This window comes from Chionomys nivalis, chromosome 8, assembly GCF_950005125.1.
Source record: "Chionomys nivalis chromosome 8, mChiNiv1.1, whole genome shotgun sequence".
Classification (NCBI taxonomy): Eukaryota; Metazoa; Chordata; class Mammalia; order Rodentia; family Cricetidae; genus Chionomys; species Chionomys nivalis.
The window spans coordinates 64114053-64132555 of NC_080093.1; the positions used below are offsets into that span (position 1 = coordinate 64114053).

An 18503-nucleotide genomic window follows, 5' to 3' on the forward strand; every position below is an offset into this window, starting at 1 on the left:
TTAAGAATCAACTATCTCTATACATAGAACATTTGGAATTTTCTCAGACTCTTTCTTAAACACTTCAAGAAGTATTTTACCTTCTAGTTTAACTGGAAATATCTGTCCTGCCCGCCAGTTCCCAAGTAACCACTCTGAGGCTTACATACTATTTGGTCTATTAGCTCAGGCTCATAATTAACTAGCTCTCACAACCTAAATTAACCCATTTCTGTTGGTTTATATTTTACCACAAGGCTTGTGGTTTGTTAACTTATATCTTGTTTCTCTGCCACTGCTATTATCTCCCTGACTCGACTCTTTTTCTCTCTGTATCTGTTTGGATTTTTTACTTGGCTCTGTTCTGCCTGGTTATTGGCCAAATTAGCTTCTTTATTAACGAATTGTAATAAGACATTCACAGCATATGGAAGGGCATCCCACATCCAGTTTATCTATGCAGCATAGAGACATTCCTGGGAAAGTACTTTGAAAACTTTTTGGTATTTGTTTACCTTTTCCTTGGAGTCTTTTTCAGGGTTAGTACTAATTATTTTATAGAGGAATGGAAGGAATTTTCAGGATGAAGTATTAAGTAAATGATTCTAGACTAAATATTTGGTTACATTTTGACCCCCTCTCACAAGTTAATGAGAAATTATCTCCCTTAAGAGAGCTTACTGCCCAGTTTTCTGTAACTGTGTTGCATCATATTACGTGCACCTATCTTAGATTTTGTTTTCTTTTTAGTATTAAAGGGTTAGGCAGAGAGAACATGCCCTGTGTCTTCTCTTGTACATTCAATGGCTTTGGCAGGTTTTATAATGAAAAACCTGAAGCATTTATTACTGAAAATGTGAGCTTTGGGCTTCATAACTGTTACTTCCAGCAACTAAGATGTGATTTACTGTATTTTATGTCATCAATTTTAGTATCTTCCATGTTACATTTATTTCTCTTAGAACTGTTGGGTTCTAGCCCTGCAGTTGTGGTACACCCCTTTGGTCCCAGCATTTGGGAGATGGAAGCAGGTGGATCTCTGAGTTCGAGGATAGCCTGGTCTACAGAATGAGTTCCAGGATAGCAAGGGGCTACATAGAGAAATCCTGTCTCCAAAAAAAAAAAAAAAAATAAAAGAAAAAGAAAAAAAACAAACAAACAACCAAACCCCAAAAAACAAACAAGCAAACAAAACCCCCAAAGAACAGTTGTGTTCTATCGATAGCCTGTCTTTCCAAAGCTCAACAGTTTTAATAAATGCTCAGTTCTGCTGTGTGGAGCACGTTTTCCCCTGGTTCTTAGATACAGGTGTTCTCTTTTACCCTGGAACCAACAGACATAAACACTTTGGCTGTCTCTGGTAATGAGGAACAGACTTTAGCCTGAAATACTGTGCTTTAAAATGTTAGTGTGTCTGAGAACTGTTGAGTAAACTCTTTAATTTCAGTTTTAGAACTAAATGGAGAATTAAAACAAGGAAAATGTTCTAATAGGATGTGTTAAAAACAATTACATAGCATTAGAGACTTTTATGATTGTATTGCTTAGAAAATGATGCTTGAACTTAGAAGCAAGACAGCACCAGAGTACTCTGCCCCATGTCACTGCTGAAGGCCTCCCTGTGAGCTGTCTAGATTGGCTGCCACAATCCATTGGCTTAGAATGAAGCTTTCTTCACCAGTCTTTTTTTCTCATACAATGTACTTTGATCATGTTCCATCCCTCTCCCAATTCCTCCCAGACCCTTCCTACCTCTCTACCTAACTTTATGTTCATTTTCTCTTTAAAAGCAAATAAAACCTAAAAGTAAAAAAGATCAAGAAACACACACAAATCCCCCCCAAACAAACAAACAAAAACTCCAAAAATCTCATAAAAATGGAAATAAAAATAAATAAGCAGTAAAGCCCAATGTAATGAGACAATCTACAAAACACTATTGAGCCTGGCGGTGGTAGCACACACCTTTAATCCCAGCACTCGGGAGGCAGAGACAAGCAGATCTCTGTGAAATTGAGGCCAGCCTGGTCTACAGAGCGAGTTCCAGTACAGGCTCCAAAGCTACAGAGAAACCCTGTCTCGAAAAACAAAACAGAACAGAAAAACCAGCCCACCATTCAGTGTGCTTTGTGTTGGCCCACTACGCCTGTACATGGGACTTGTCCTGAAGTATGGCTGATACAATGAGAGTCCATTGGAGAAAACTGAATTTTTCTTTGCTAGTGGATATATATCAACTACAGGTAGATTCTTGAGTGGGAGCCTGTGTCTACTTCCCTCTCAGTGCTGAGACCCCCTCTGGCCTGAACCTTTTGAGGCCTGTGTGAGCTGCCTCTGTCAGCTCATGTGCCTCACCAGTCCTTAAAGGTTCTTTTTTTTTTTTCCATATTTGAAATGAATTGTGCAGTTTTCCTCAGTATTACTGTTCGTACAGTGTAAATGTTTTTCTCAACATTTTTATTACAGTTTATTTAGCTGCTGGTAGGGTATGTGTCAGAAGATAACCCCTGGGAATCAGTTCTCTTCTTTCATTATGTGGATCCTGGGGATTGAACTCAGGTCCCCAGGTTTGGTGGCAAGTGCTGTTACCTGCTATGCCATCTCTGCAGCCCAATGTATTTGTTTAGTTGTTTAGTGACCTTTCTGCTTTGTTTTACTATTATTTTTATAGGCTTCAATTCCAGACCCAAGCCTTACACATAAGAGGCCAGTATTCTACCACTGAAATACCCTGGTGGTTTTTTGTTTGTTTATTTTGAGACAGAGTTTCTCTCTGTAGCCCTGGCTAGTACTCACTATGATGACTAAACTGGCCTTAGGCAGTAGTGGTGCACGTCTTTAATCCCAGCACTCGGGAGGCAGAAGCAGGTGGGTCTCTGAGTTTGAGGCCAGCCTGGTGTATAAAGCAAGTTCCAGAACAACCAGAGCTACATAGTGAGAACCTGTTTCAAAAAACAAAACAAAGCAAAAAACTCAAACAACTCCCATAAAATATACATTTACAGCTCATTTTATAGTTTAGGGAAACACTAGTTATTTTATTTGAATCTTTACAAAGTCACATGGAGGTTTTGCTGTGTACCATCTATGAATAAAATTCAGGCTCATGGCAAAGATTCCTTGAGCAAATATATCTCTTAGTTAGAGGTGGGAAAACAGACTTGAACCTAGGACATTGGGTTTTAAATAAGTGTTTCTTTTAAAAGCATTCTGTGCTCTGAAAGTTATAATTTCTTCCAAGACAGTAGTAATTTGGTTTGGGTATTTTCATATAATCTTCTTCTAAAATTTGTGATAAAACACCCATAAGATTTTTACTATTTTAACTGTTTTTAAGTGAATGATTCAGACTGAGTATGGCAGTGTATACCTTTAATCCTAGTATTTGTTAGGTGGAGGCGGGAGGATCAGGAGTTTGAAGGTCATCTGTGGGTATATAGAAACTATAGGACCAACCACTGCTATATGAGGCCCTGTCTCAGAAAAACCAAATACAACTAAATCCATAGATCATAGGTAATGAATTAAGTGTGCAGTTCGGTAACTTCATCCATGTTATGTAACCACGAGAGGTCTGTTCTCAAAACTTTCTCATCATTTACAAATTCATTTTTTCTTTTAAGTTTTTTAACCTTTCTGTATTACATACCTTTGTATTGGTGATGTGGTTGAGTTCCTACATAAAAAGCCACATAAGAAGCAGTGCTGGCACACGGCAAGAATTCAGTGCATCACAGCTGCTTCCTACCAAGGAGAGAGAGATAGACTAAAGGAGGTGGCGGGGAGGTAGTGTAAGCAGGACCAGAGAAAACGGGGGTAAGACTTCCGTGCTGATTGGTTTTGGTCCTTTTTGTCCCTGATCATTTAAAAAAGAAAAAATGGGGGATGAACTGGAAAAACAATTGCAAAATTAGGCTCAGTTACCAGTTTGAAATCACTTTTAGAAATGATTTGAAAGAATGTTGTTGGTACAGATATTTCTAACACAGATATTTTAATTTTGTCTTACAGGATTTGAGCTTTTTGAAGAGCTACCAACACCCAAGTTCAGCTTTGGAGGTAGATCTGGAAACACTGTAGCAGCTTTGGTTTTTCAAAAAAGTGAGACTTCCTTGGACAAAGTCAGTTAGCTTTCTAGAAGAAACTGTACAGCACAGTGAACCCGATAGAGAAGGGGCAAGTACGAGTAGTGCTTAGTAAGTACTTAGGAAGCACCAGGGCTGCGCAGATTGAGTACAGGTAATGGGGTGGTGGGAAACCACAAGCATGGGAATCACTATTCAGATATCAACTAAGAATAACTTAAAATTGTATTTTGTATTTGACATATAAATATTTTTCTTGTATTTTATAGCAGTTTTCTGTAACTATTAAACAGTTGAAAGCCTCAAGGCAGTATGAATTTACAGGAAGCATATATTCTTGTTTTTTTGTGTGTTTATAAAAGTAGAATTGAAAATGACTTTTATGAAGATTCGACCAAGCTCTTTCAAGACCAGAATAGTTAAGAATTTTCTTATGTGTAATAGACTATGAAGTATGTTAAGCAATGCCATTTTGTGATGATAACTTGGAGAGCTCCCTGATTGTCATGTTATTAAGCAAAATCAGAGAAATTGATGAAATATTTTTATTTACTTATTTATTTTTGAGACAGTGTCTCGCGGTGTAGCTCTGGTTGTCCTAGAACTCAGAGATCCACCAGCCTCTCCCTCCCCAGTGCTGAGATTAAAGGTGTGAGTCACCACACTGGTAACTTTACCCTGTGGAGGAGAGATGGGTAGTTTAAGGAGATAGAATAGTTCCATGTTAACTAATGATGTTTTATTAAATCATTGAGTCCTCCAGGTATTTTCCCAAGGTTTTACTTGTTTATGCATAGGAGAGCTGCAGCCAAGAGTGAAGACACTTTTAATGATTCCTTTTTATTTTTTTTACATCCATTGGTGTTTTGCTTGCATGTATGTCTGTGTGAGAGTGTCAGATCCCCAGGAACTGGAGTTGCAGACAGTTGTGAGCTACCATGTGAATGCTTGGAATTGAACTAGGATCCTCTGGAAGAGCAGCTAGTGTTCTTTACCTCTGAACCATCTTTTCAGCCACCCCCCATATTCTTAATTTAAAAAGAATTATTTAATGTGCATTGGTGGTTTTGCCTGCATATATGTATGAGGGTATCAGGTCTTGGAGTTATAGACAGTTGTGAGTTTCCATGTGGGTGCTGGGAATTGAACCCAAGTCCTCTGGATGAGGGCCAGTGTTCTTAACTGTTGAGCCATCTCTCCAGCCCCTAAGTGAAGACACTTTTGCGAGGCCAGATAGTACCTGGTGAAGCCAAGATTCATAGTTGGGTTTGGCTGACTTTAGAATTCTTTTTCTAACATAGTCTACTCCCAGGTGCTAAATCTTTGTCTTTATAGTATCTAAGTCAGTGCTACATACAAAATTCAGGTGGACTCTTTTAGGAGCTGTGTAGCCCTTTGTTAGTGTTGATCACTAACAACTGACTGACTAGTACTGGACTGTGGACTTTGAGAATAGTGAGTTAGTCACCTGAGTCTCATGACATCCATTATTACTCTTTACTATCTCTATTTGTTTTTGAGGGACTGTCCTTTCCCAGGAACTGAATTTTATGCAAGGCATGACACACCTGTAGTCTTAGCACTCAAGAGGCTAAGGTAGGAGGAGAAACTGGAGTTAAAAGGCTGGACTACACAGTGAAACCCCTTCTCAAAAAAAAAAAAATTGCCATGTCAACATGAAGCCCTGAGTTCAGACCCCTTGCACCTGTGTAAAGTGCTGTGTGCGCAGTATTGCTTATGATCTCAGTGCTGCTGAGCAGAGACCAGAGACCCTGAGGCGTGATGGCCAGGCAGCCTAAGTGAATCCGTTGGCTCCAGGTTCACTGACAATAAAATAAATTCATAAAATAAGTCATAAATCATAAATTAATAAAATAAGTTCACAAAAAATAAAGTTGAGGACAACTGAGAAAGATTCCTTGTTTCGCATTCAGGGTAGTGCCGGCACCTAAAGCAACTGCTGTCCCGACTGGCATTGCAACTCCGCACCTACCAGCAGCAGTTCTGATGCCTCACAGCCAGCTGGGATATCCATTCCTCAGGCACCGGCTCTCTTATGGCTTGATCTAAACTCTTGATCTAAATCTCTGTTCTAAAGAACTCAGGATTCAGTTTGTGGAGAAGTCCTGCTAGCTCAGAGAGACTGAGTAGCAAGTAGCTAAACTCCTCTCCTTCTTCAGGTCTCCTGATAAAGGGCCATCCTTCTGCTCAGCCCCCACCAAAGAACCCTCACTACACTTAGTTAACCAGGTTAATTTTATTTAATCAAACAAATGTGACATATCTGTGCATCGTTTACAAAGGCAGAAGCAAATATAACACACCTTTATAACTGATATTCCACAACATACATACCCGTGTGCAGTGCACACGTGCAAGCATCCACACACAAAAGAAAAATGAAAACTGAGTTTTGTCATTTATCTTTCTGTGCAAGGGGATTGTCAGTTGTGTGAACTAAGAGGGAGATAGAGACGAGGTACTCTTTCTAAGAGCTGGTTTATCTGGAGGGCATTTATATATTGAAAAAGATAAAGTGTATGTATCGTCTATATATCTAGTATTTAAGGAAACGGTATTTGGGATAATATTTTAGTATTGAGTCTTAGTATTTTTTTTTTTAATTATGTAATTTTGGGAGTACTGGAAAGCAGTTAAGAGCACTTGTTGCTCCTGCAGAGTACCTGGGTTTTTTTTTTTTTTTTGGATTTTCGAGACAGGGTTTCTCTGTAGCTCTTTTGGTTCCTGTCCTGGAACTAGCTCTTCTAGACCAGGCTGGTCTCGAACTCACAGAGATCCGCCTGCCTTTGCCTCCCGAGTGCTGGGATTAAAGGCATGCGCCACCAACGCCCGGTTGAGTACCTGGGTTTTTACCCAAAACTCACGTGGTTCACACCATCTGTTACTCCAGTTTGTAGGGGTCCAATATCTTCTCTTCTGGCCTCCTTGCACACCAGACAGGCATGTAGTGTGCAAGCATTCATGTAGACAAAATATGCATATGTAAAATAAATTTTTAAAAGTTATATAACTTTTGATGATTTTCAGCTTTTTGGGAATATTGGATTTCAAAACATTTTTTTAAATGGTAAATATTCTTTTAGTATTTAGCCTACCTAGTTCAGCATTATATGGTTTTTGTTCTGAGGGGTAGAGGAGGAGGACAAGCCTGTAACTTCTGTCAGCTTGACCATTAAGGCTATGAGTTCTCTTTTCAATATTTGGAGACAATTATATAGACTTTGAATAAAAAATATTGATTTTGGAATAGCTTTTATTTTAGAATGCAAAATGTGAGAAATTACTTTAAAATATGTACAATTTAAGCTTTTAGAAATTTTTTTTTATGAGATATGGGATCTTTTTAGTGTGCACTAACACACACATGCAAGTACATAGGCTACACATGTGGAAGCCAAAGGAAGACTTTGAGTATCTTTTTGTTGTTATTTTTTTGGGACAAGATCTCTCTACTTAGTCCTGGCTGTCTTAGAACTCACTTTGTAGACCAGGCTTTGAGCTCAGATCCACTTGCCCCTGCCTCCTGATCAGGTGCTGGGATTAAAGGCGAGCGCCACCACACCCAGCCCAAGTATCTTCTTATATTGCTGCTTTATATTGTCTTCCTTATTTCCTTGGGGCAGGGTCTCCTACTGAACCTGAAGCTCAGTGTTTGAACTAGGTAGCTGGCCAGCAACCTCCAAGGACATGCTTGTTTGCGTCTGCCAGCTCTGGAGCATACACCCATGGCTAACTTTTCCATAGGTGTTGGGGATTCAAGTTCACGCTTGCACAGCATGCCTTCCCTAGGCAGAGGTCTTTAAACTGTAGAGTTGTATTGTTTTATAATTTATTGAGATGGGTTTTATTTTTTTATAAATAAAAGGTATTCCAAAATTGCCTTTGGTTTAAAAAATAACATTACTCTACATGGTAAGTTCCAATCGAGCTGGGACTATTTAGTGAGAACTTGTCTAAAATAAATAATTAAATACATAGAAGTAAGTACTCTTAGAATTTTAAGAGGGTAAATCTGAAGCATATACTAAGTATCAGTCCAGTAGATCACTTTCTGTTTGAGCACCTTGGCTCACAGTTAGCGTGGGATGTGTCTGTTGTTGTTGATTGAGTCCCTTTGTGGGGCATGTTTGTTCTGTTTGCAAAGGTAGAGGTTTTTTCTTTTTTTTCTTTTTTTTAAATATTTATTTATTTATTTATTATGTATACAATATTCTTTCTGCGTGTATGCCTGACGGCCAGAAGAGGGCACCAGACCTCATTACAGATGGTTGTGAGCCTCCATGTGGTTGCTGGGAATTCAACTCAGGACCTTTGAAAGAGCAGGCAATGGCCGGGCGGTGGTGGCGCACGCCTTTAATCCCAGCACTCGGGAGGCAGAGACAGGCGGATCTCTGTGAGTTCGAGACCAGCCTGGTCTACAAGAGCTAGTTCCAGGACAGACTCCAAAACCACAGAGAAACCCTGTCTCAAAAAACCAAAAAAAAAAAAAAAAAAGAGCAGGCAATGCTCTTAACCACTGAGCCATCTCTCCAGCCCAAGGTTTTTTCTTTTTTCACTGTGAAGCTGTTGATAAGGTTTAAAGGAAAAAAGAAAGGACTTGCTATTTCTTCTTAGCACTTTAATCTTACTAGAAGCCAGACATTTAATGGTTGAAATCATAACACATAGAAGGTTTGAAAATGCTAACAAGAAATTAGTATTTTCAGATAGTACCAAACTGTTAGAAACCTAGTCATTAAATATCTCTAAAGTTTATGAAATAAACTATAAACACTTTATTTTAAAGTTTAATATTGTTACCTCTTAAGTATGTGGGTACGTGAATGAAGTGATGCATGTACAGAGAAGGGTAGCACGGGATGGAATGATGCCTGTGTTCTGTGGATAAGAAATTGGAATTGGCCGGGCAGTGGTGGCGCATGCCTTTGATCCCAGCACTTGGGAGGCAGAGGCAGGTGGATCTCTGTGAATTCAAGGCCAGCCTGGTCTACAAAGTAAGTTCCTGGCCGGGCGGTGGTGACGCACGCACGCCTTTAATCCCAGCACTCGGGAGGCAGAGGCAGGAGGATCTCTGGGAGTTCGAGGCCAGCCTGGTCTTCAAGAGCTAGTTCCGGGACAGGCACCAAAGCTACAGAGAAACCCTGTCTCGAAAAACCAAAAAAAAAAAAAAAGTAAGTTTCCAGGTAGACAGAGCTGTACCACAGAGAAACCCTGCCTCAAAACAAACAAACAAAACACAGAAACAAAAAGAGAAACTGGAATTGTAGTTTTATTTAATCAAAAGACGTTTTGAGGAAACTTGTTTGAAATGCAAGCAAGAACTGGGGCTACTGCAGCACAACAGGCCATGTTGTGGGGAAACACAGGTCCCCAGAGAACCTGCTGGTCCATGGGGAATCAGGCGTGAGTGCTGCAGGCAGGTGGTCAGGCTCCATGAGAAAATAGAAAGTATTGAGGACATGTTGTTTTAACCAGGTATACAAGTTTCTTTTGGGGACTGACACTTCGGTCTGTGATTCAAACCTGATACCATGTCTTGGCAGCTTGACTAGAGCCATTGAGCCATTTTAAAATAAGTACAAATTTAGTTGCTCTTCTCCCCCCCCCCCACCTTGTAGTAATAAGCTTGTTTTTCTTCTTGTTCCTCTCCGATGTGCATGGAATCTTCTGTTTGAGAAAAGAAGGGAGCCAAACATATGTAAAAGACCGTAATATCTTTTATAAATTTTTAGAATTTCTGTACCTCTGCAGTGTACCACTGCATGCTGACAGGGTTCATTCTCATCCAGATGACAGTAAAAACCTCAGTTTTGAGGCACATATATAATTGTTTGATTTTATGTTTGTTTTCTTTCTTTCCTCTAGTTTTTTTTTTTCTTTTTTTTTTTTCGAGACAAGGTCTTCCAAATAATCTAAGAATGCTTTGACCTTTCTTTGCAGCTATGGATAGCCCTGAGCTCTGATCCTTGATCTTTCTGTCTCTGTCTCCTGTGTTGGCATTATAGGAGTTTGTCACCACACCCTGCCCAAACCTATGCAATTTCCCCAGTTTATAGATTTGTATCTGTATATACATAGTATGAATTTGTCTGATGTTTTACTGTCTGGTGTTCTACATTGAAAATAAGAACAAATACAATCAATTAGTTTGTCTCCATGGGAGAGAGTGAATTTTGACTTCCTGTGCTTGCTTCTGTGAACTAGGATCTATCTTCTGCAGAAGCAGCGCTCAGTTTTCAGGGTAGGAGACCAAGTGTCTTGTGTTGCACGGTCGTAACCACTCCAGCTAATTACAGCGGGTGTGCATAGCCTCTGAAAGGACCTGTCCAGTATATTCTGCTGAAAGAAGGCTGCCATAACCTAGAGCTTGGCTGTGGAAAACAAGGAGCACAGTAGATTTAAAGACATTTTGGGGGGAAAAAATGAGAAAATCCTTATCATTTCTTTTAGTTAGGCAGGAAACAGAGATGTCCTTAGATGAAGGGAGAATGCAGGAACATGTCTTATTAACAGTTAATAGAAGAAAATTAATGCTAATTTATTCTTCATACACACCATGCAATTTGTTAGAAAGTGGAGGAATAGTTTGAAATTCTTTGGTCAGTTGATGGATTCTTATGTTAGGGGCATAGAAATGAAGCTCAACATTAAGCAGACAAATACCCTAGCCCACAGGCTGCATAAATGCTGAATAAAACCAGCTCTACAATGGAACTCTAAAAAGCACCGGGTACCAAGACTAATGAATGATTGAATATGACCTTACCAAAATCCCTGGGGTGTTGTTGAAAGATCATTCATTTCCAGCTTAGATGTCAAAATGGGCTCTAGTAGCCAGGAAAAAAAAAAGAAAAAGAGCTTGAGTGGGTACTTACTGAGTTTAAAAATCTTATAGCACAGTGAGTTAGAAGAATCATTAAAAGGGCTTCTCTAGCGGCATTCTAAGCTATTGATGTGGACTTGTAGTTTAGGCCCAGAGAAGCCAAATTAAAAAGATAAGAAAAATTCTTAAAACGCGAATGTATCAGTATTCTGCTTTTGTGGAGTAGAACTCAAAAAATGGGCAAGTATGAGCTGATAGAATTTACTTTCGTCATGCTGATACTGTTGTGAGAAAGACTGAAGACCTAGCAATCCATTGTATCTTAAAAGTGTTATCAATTATTGCCTGGCTTTCCTGGAGCAAGCCGTAGAACCCTCAGATCTAGTTTTCCTTTTTTTTTTTCTTTAGAAGAAACTATTTTCTTGTTTTCCTGAAGAAATGGCACATTTTTAAAAACAATTTTTAAATTTACTTATTTATCTCTGTAAAAATACGCCATTTTGCCGGGCGATGGTGGCGCACGCCTTTAATCCCAGCACTTGGGAGGCAGAGGCAGGTGGATCTCTGTGAGTTCGAGACCAGCCTGGTCTACAGAGCTAGTTCCAGGACAGGCTCCAAAGCCACAGAGAAACCCTGTCTCGAAAAAACCAAAAAAAAAAAAAAAAAAAACCAAAAAAAACCCGCCATTTTGGGGAGTGCCCATGTAGATTAAAAGAGGGTGTTTTTATCTCCTGAAACCTTGACAGGCAGTTGAGAGCTGCCTATGTAGGTGCTTGGAACCAAATCTCCAGAAGAGCAGTAAGTGCTCTTAACTGCTGAGCCACTTTTCTAGCCCCTGTGTTAAAATTTTACATGGTTATTACTGTAACAGAAAACTATAAACATTTCAGTGTTTGGTTTCTTATTGTGTATGGTGTCTTGAAGCTACTCTTAAAAAAGTGAGTATAATCTCTCCATTTCCCCAAAGCTATAAGCATTGACACACGATCCAGCAATTATATATCTTGGAGAATACCAGAGTACTTTAGAAAGAAGTATGAACTACTCCGGTTTACTAGGGGTCTTCACTGATGCCTTGATGATGTAGTTTGTTGTTAGGGATGGTAACTGGGTAGAAACCGAATGCGCATAGTTCCTGCTGTTGCCTCTCTTGCTGCTTTAGAAAGGAAAGATGAAGAAGAGACCAAATGTAGATGAGTGTGTGTGCTTCAAGTTCAGATTTGCTTCCTAACCCCTTGCTAATATGAAAATGTCAGGCCTTTGTTCCTGTCTAATTTTAGTACATCCTGGCTAAAAAAAAATTAGGATGATTTCTAACCATGGAACTTGGAGCAGCGAGGACACAAGGAGGAAGAGTGGAGGAAAGAGCAGTTTATATCCATATCCGCCTGCCTTTCTGTGACAGCATCTAGCCCTTAATCTGCTGATTTGCTGAGGAAATAAATTTAGATGCACTGAAGCAATTACCATTCTGTAGGAACCTCATTGGAGTATGGGGAAAATTAAGGTATGGTGTTTAATAGATTATCACATTGTCTGAGTTAAAGAGCCAAATGAAAGCTTTGGGAGGAAAGCCTAGAGATGTGAGGGATAACTTACACCTCTTTCCTTTATAAGGGGAACATTGGAGGTGTTTCAGGGACGTATTTTTATGCTGTTGTTTTGAATGAGAGTGATGTTTGCTATTTTTGAGTAGTTCTAAGTAAGACACAGTTTTGATGTGTATAACCCCCGCAAACCATAGCAGGCATAGAAGGAAAGGCAGCTTTCCTATGGGATGCTTCGATGCTAAAGATGCTACATAAGCAGAAGAGTACATTTTGTTAATTTTATTTGACTAAGGACTTGCACATGCAATAGGTTATTTTTGAATTTGAAATTTAGTTGATTTGTCCTGGTTCCTTTCATTGAATAATTACAAATAGTTTGTGTTTAAAATCTGTTTAAGTGGTCTAGGAGAACAGCTTATTGGCAAGAGTCCTTCCCTGGCATGTTTAAGGTCCTGGGTTTTGTCTCAAGCAGCACAAACTCAGTGATTCAGTCGATCTGTGAATCTTTTGTAGAGTAGAGTACAAATCAAAAGGATGGGAGCTAGAGAAACCATGTTCCTCTCTGTAAATCATGGGCATTCTATAAGTAAACTTGCTGGGTGGTTGTGACACAAGCCTTTAATCCCAGTACTGTGGAGGCAGAGGCACGTGGTGAGTTCAAGGCCACCATGGTCTACAGTTAGTTCCAGGACAGCCAGGGATACACAGAGAAACCCTGTCACGAAGGTAGGGGGGAGGAGGAAAGATAGGCTTTAAGAAAAAAATGGTTTGTTTATTTGGTTCATGCACGTACATATATGTCTATGTACATGTTGGTTTGGGTGGGCTGTGGCAGGTGTGTGGAGGTCAGGCATCTTTCAGGAGTCAGTTCTGTCTTTCTACTATGTGGGCCTCAAGATCAAATTCAGGTCATCAGGGTTGGTTACCGGTACCTTTTCCCACTGAAGCGTCTTGCTAGTAGTGAATATTTTAACTTTTAAGTTCCTTCCTACTCATGCAGCTCAGATACCATTATACTATAAACTGGGTGCGATAAACTGCAGACATTTCTTAGAGTTCTGGAAGCTGGAAATCCAAGACCAAAGTGCTGATAAGGTACCATCACCATTAGTTTTTGCATTTATTTATTTTGTATGTGTGTGAATGCCATACACATGTGGAGTTCAGAGGACAACTTGTGTGATTTAGTTTTTTCCTTCCATCAAGTGGGATTGCATTCAGATTGCTGGACTTGGTATCAGGTACCTTTACCCACTGTGCATCGCCATTCCTGTGTCCAGGTTTGTTTTATTTTGAAGTCTCATTTCTTGGCTCTTAGGTGGCTGCTATCTGCGTGTTCCTATGACCTCTGTGTGTAAAAGAGAACAAACAAATAACCTCTCAGGGTCTCTTTCTGAGGGCACTGATCTCGTGACCTCTCCTAACCCTGGTTATTTCATGATGACTTCACCTACAAATACTATTGCATTGGTACTTAGGGCACTGATGTATGATTTTGGGGAAGGAACCAACAAAGATCCCTGAAAATTGAGAGCAAATGAACAAGGCCTACAAAATAGATTTCTAGGATGTGTGAGGACATAACACATTCCATTTAGTAAGTGTCGGTTGTTGGGTAACTTGATGGCTCGTAAACCAAGGTATCTGACTATTTTAAAAAAATGTGTATGCATGTGTAATAAAATATTTGAAACAAATGAATATTTTTTAATCTGAAAAAAAGTTGCGCTTGGTTACTCTTTCTGATGTGTGTTTGATTATTTAGTTTATATTTATTTGATCATCGGGATGACTTGACCAATAAATTCAGAAATTTACGTCTTATTGTTTAGTCTGCTTCCATCGTACATGTAGAAAGGTAGGATTAAGTTGAGGTCCAAGGAACAATCATGATACTCTAACGAATCTTCCCCTGATTCTTCTGTGCCCCAAATATATGCACCTGAATGCTCCCAGATGACCCACTTGGACTTTGAGATGCTTCTCTTCTGCATCACATAGACTCTGGAGTCTAATCTGTGGGTCTGTCCTTTTGTACCCACTGCCTTGGCAGCCTGTCATTTTGTCCTGTAACTGCTTATCCTGCTAATGAAAAAGAATTTCTTTTTTCTTTTTGTTTTGGTGGGGCCGTGGCATAAACTCTAGGGCTTTGCATGTGAGGCAAGCATTCTACTACTAATCCCTATTTCAGCCCTGAAACTGAACTTTGCTAAAGGCGCTAACAAATTACCTGACATGTAATACTTAGTCAAGGCTGCTTTGCTGTCTGCCCATTTCTTTGAAGCAGCTCTTGATAGGTAGAGAGAATCAGGTGTGGACTCTACTCAACAGGACTGTGAATATTGCAAAGATATATAGCAAGCAGCTTAGTGCCAGAGAAATGCTCTTTCCTCCAAGAACCATTCTCCCATAGGAACTAACATTCAGCATCTTACCCCTCAGAGCTACCACGTTAATACATTCAGTTCCGTTGAAAGGTGTTTGTATTGTAGGAGTGATTAAATGAGTGTTGAGTAAGACAAGGAGTATCTGGAGCGGGTGGACCTTTCAAAACATCTTTAAGAATCATTCTGTGTAACACATTCTTTAGCCTGTAACTCAGACTGTGCTGCTGAAGCACCTTTTTATTTACCGAGGGAATGAAGTTTAGATGCCACAGTGCAGAATTTGTAGATGTTTTCTCGTGTTTCAGAGTGCATGGAGGAACACCTTTCAGATTGAGAACATGATCTTTTAAGTAGTAATAAATGGTAAGACATGTAGATGTGGTGGTGAAAATGTTAATGTGGATGTATTTGAACTGAAAACAAATGGGCAAGGTTACTGTGCACTTTCCTTCGTTAGATCTGAGCCAAGGTCTAACGGGAATAGTAATGGACCTGGATATTACTGGCTAGTTAAGAAGCAGTGGACTGACATGTTACAGATAGTTCCTACTTTCTATCAGCCAGGCTTGATTTCTTTGATTGCCTGCGGTAAGTTAACTACCATTTATATTGTTTGATGTTGAGTAATAGTAGTTTATCCAATTGGTCCTTAGTTGACAAAAGAATGTGTGACGGCACAGTGAACACTGTTTATGCTAGTCTAGAAAACATGTCTTCAACCTTCTCATTGATGACGAAGTGAACAGCTTCAGAGTGCCTAGCATGTTTGTAGAACTGTCAGACTAGAGCCCTGCTGCTTTTTTAGTTGATCCCAAGAAATTTCAGATTTTTTTTGATCACCCCACTCCGAGTGTTGCTATGTAGTTCTGACTGCTTAAATTCACTGACTTCAAACTAACAGGGAGCCTCCTGCCTCTGCCTTCTTACTTCTAGGATTACAGGCCTTTGTAGTAAATTGTAGCTTTAGAATCTTTATTTTTTTCCTGAGCATCACTGTAGTCCTGGCTGCCTCAGCTTTCCAAGTGCTGAGATTATTGCTGCCATGCCCAGCAAGTATTTGTGCCATTTTAAAGATATGTCTTTAAAGCCTGAGGTCTTTTCAGAACAGGCTATGATCAAGGTGGTTTAACAGAATAATGATAGAGTAACCTTGTTTCTTACCAGGTCTTGAGATTTTTTTCTTTTGTTCCTCACCTGTAAATTCTTTAAAATAGGAAGTCAAGTTCTCATTCATATTAAACTTAGGACATCATGCATGCTGCTCAAGCACTCTAACCCTGAAGCTAATACCTTCCCGCTCTGTAGTCATATCCATTCCTTTATGCTTCAGGTATGGGTGAACTACACCTGCAGGAGAACTTATACAAAACTGGCAGGGAAGGAAAACAAAGAACCAGGTGAATCTCATCCATCTGAAAAAGACAATGGCGTGAATGAAAACAAAAGGCCTTAGCGTTTGGATACAGCAGAATGACAAACTGCTGGAGAGTGAAAAGATTCACAAGATTGCAGCCTGGGTGAATGTTCTCATGGGTTCCAGTCCCTCCTGTAGACCCAGAGACAAAATCCCCCCCTTTGGATTTTAAAACTAAAGGATTTAGGATTTAGATTGTAAATTTAAACCTGTGAAATCATGAACTATTCCTGGTTCCTCGATAATGAATGGAAAATGTCCTGTTGTCCTGTTGAGGGGAATAGGAAGGATATCAGTAGTTTTTTTAACTTAACAGCATGGCCAAATTAAAAATAGGTTTACCTTGAGGGAGTGCCTTATACAATAGGCTCAACAGGGAAAAATAATTTGGGTTTGTATTGCAAATACTAAATGAATTCTAAAGAAAAGAAAAAGCTTGAAGTGTTTTTCTGTTTTGTTTTGTTTTGTTTTATTTGTTTGAGACTGGGTTTCTCTGTGTAACAGCCCTGGCTGTCCTGGAGCTTGCTCTATAGATCAAGCTGACCTTTAAAACACAGAGATCCTCTTGCCTCTGCCTCCCGAGTGCTGGATTAAAGGTGTGCACCACCACTGTGCCTTGTTTTAGCGCTTTTGGTGGAGTGACAGGAAAATTGTTGTTAATGACTAGCTGTGTGGTAGTGACACTAAAGTCCGCTTCAGTTTCTGTCACAAATACATCAGAGGGTATGTTTTTTGTAAAATTTTTTTATATATTTATTTATTTATTATGTATACAGTATTCTTCCTATGTGTATGCCTGAAGACCAGAAGAGGCCACCAGACCTCACTACAGATGGTTGTGAGCCACCATGTGGTTGCTGGGAATTGAACTCAGGACCTTTGGAAGAGCAGGCAATGCTCTTAACTGCTGAGCCATCTCTCCAGCCCCTGTAAAAATTTTTTAAGAATTCTGTGTGTATAAATATTTTGCCAGCATGTTTATATATGCACCATGTGTGTGCTTGGTGGCTGTAAAGGCCAGAAGAGGGCATCAGATCCTCTGGAACTGTAGTTAACGGATAGTTTGAGCCATCATTAAAATGGTGGGATTCGCCGGGCGATGGTGGCGCACGCCTTTAATGCCAGCACTTGGGAGGAGGCAGAGGCAGGCGGATCTCTGTGAGTTCGAGACCAGCCTGGTCTACAGAGCTAGTTCCAGGACAGGCTCCAAAGCCACAGAGAAACCCTGTCTCGAAAAACCAAAAAAAAAAAAAAAAAAAAAAAAAAATGGTGGGATTGAACCCAGGTCCTCTACAAAGGCAATAAATAAGTGCTCCAAACTCCTCAGACTCCAGCCCCCTAGGTTTTCGTAGCTTAGTATTGGACTAATAAGACTGGCTTAGTAAACTTTCATATGCTTTTATTACACTTTTCCCTTTTTGTTTACTGTTAATAAGCCTCGATGTCTGCTTTGTTTTCTTGTAGCACATCATCATCATAATAATAATAGTCAGTAGGAACTTTAAAAAGTTACTACCAAATTGTCTGAATTTTCAAGTTTTAACTCTCACTGAGTTCTTTTTAGCTTGCCTTACCCAGAGGTCTTCCGTCCAGAGTTGCAAGCGTGACATTTGCTGTGTTTTCAGCACCTGCCAACTTGGAAACCAGGGTTTGTGCTCAGGACATAGGCTTACAACCCACACTTTGTGGTGCACAATGCCGTCCCAGCTGGCATGCTTTCGTACCTCAATGGTGCTAGACATTCGGTTACCAAGCAGCACAGCTTCGCATGTGCAGATTTCAATAGTCATTCCTCTCCAAACTGCTTTCAACTCTTATTTTGTATCAAAGGAGTGAGATTAGTATCATTAAATTCACTGCTGTGGTTATTTTTCAATGAAAATAAATTTGATTTATTTTTGGATTTAAAAATACAATTTTCCTCTTAAGAATTGAAATGCTTCTAAATTGGCTAAAATGTCGTGTGTTTTATATATCTAGCGCACAAATATTATAGCCCTAAGGTGGTAACTTATTTTCATAGGTGGATAAAAAGCATAGGAAAAAAACGAAAGGATCCATGTATTATAACGTTTCATACATAGGTAGACCTATTAGTTGTAATTCAGTGTAGATGTGGTAAAAAATGCAGACTTTTTCTGAGTAAGATTCACATAAGAAAATTGCCCCATGATGGGCCCAGATTTTGCCTTCTAAATCTGACCAAAAACTTTACATATTTTCCAAAGAAGTATTTTTTATCAA

The 18503-nt window shown here is 39.6% G+C and overlaps 1 protein-coding gene across 1 annotated transcript in view; it reads left to right on the forward strand.

The window, feature by feature from the left end:
• The window catches only part of Eef1akmt2 (EEF1A lysine methyltransferase 2), a 33584-nt gene extending 25011 nt beyond the window's left edge, over positions 1 to 8573 (forward strand). Inside the window, exon 6 of the mRNA XM_057777017.1 lies at positions 3991 to 8573. Within this exon, the coding sequence (XP_057633000.1) occupies positions 3991 to 4109 (119 nt within the window). The 3' untranslated portion in view covers positions 4110 to 8573. The remainder of the gene's footprint in view (positions 1 to 3990) is intronic.
• The last annotated feature ends 9930 nt before the right edge of the window (positions 8574 to 18503 follow it).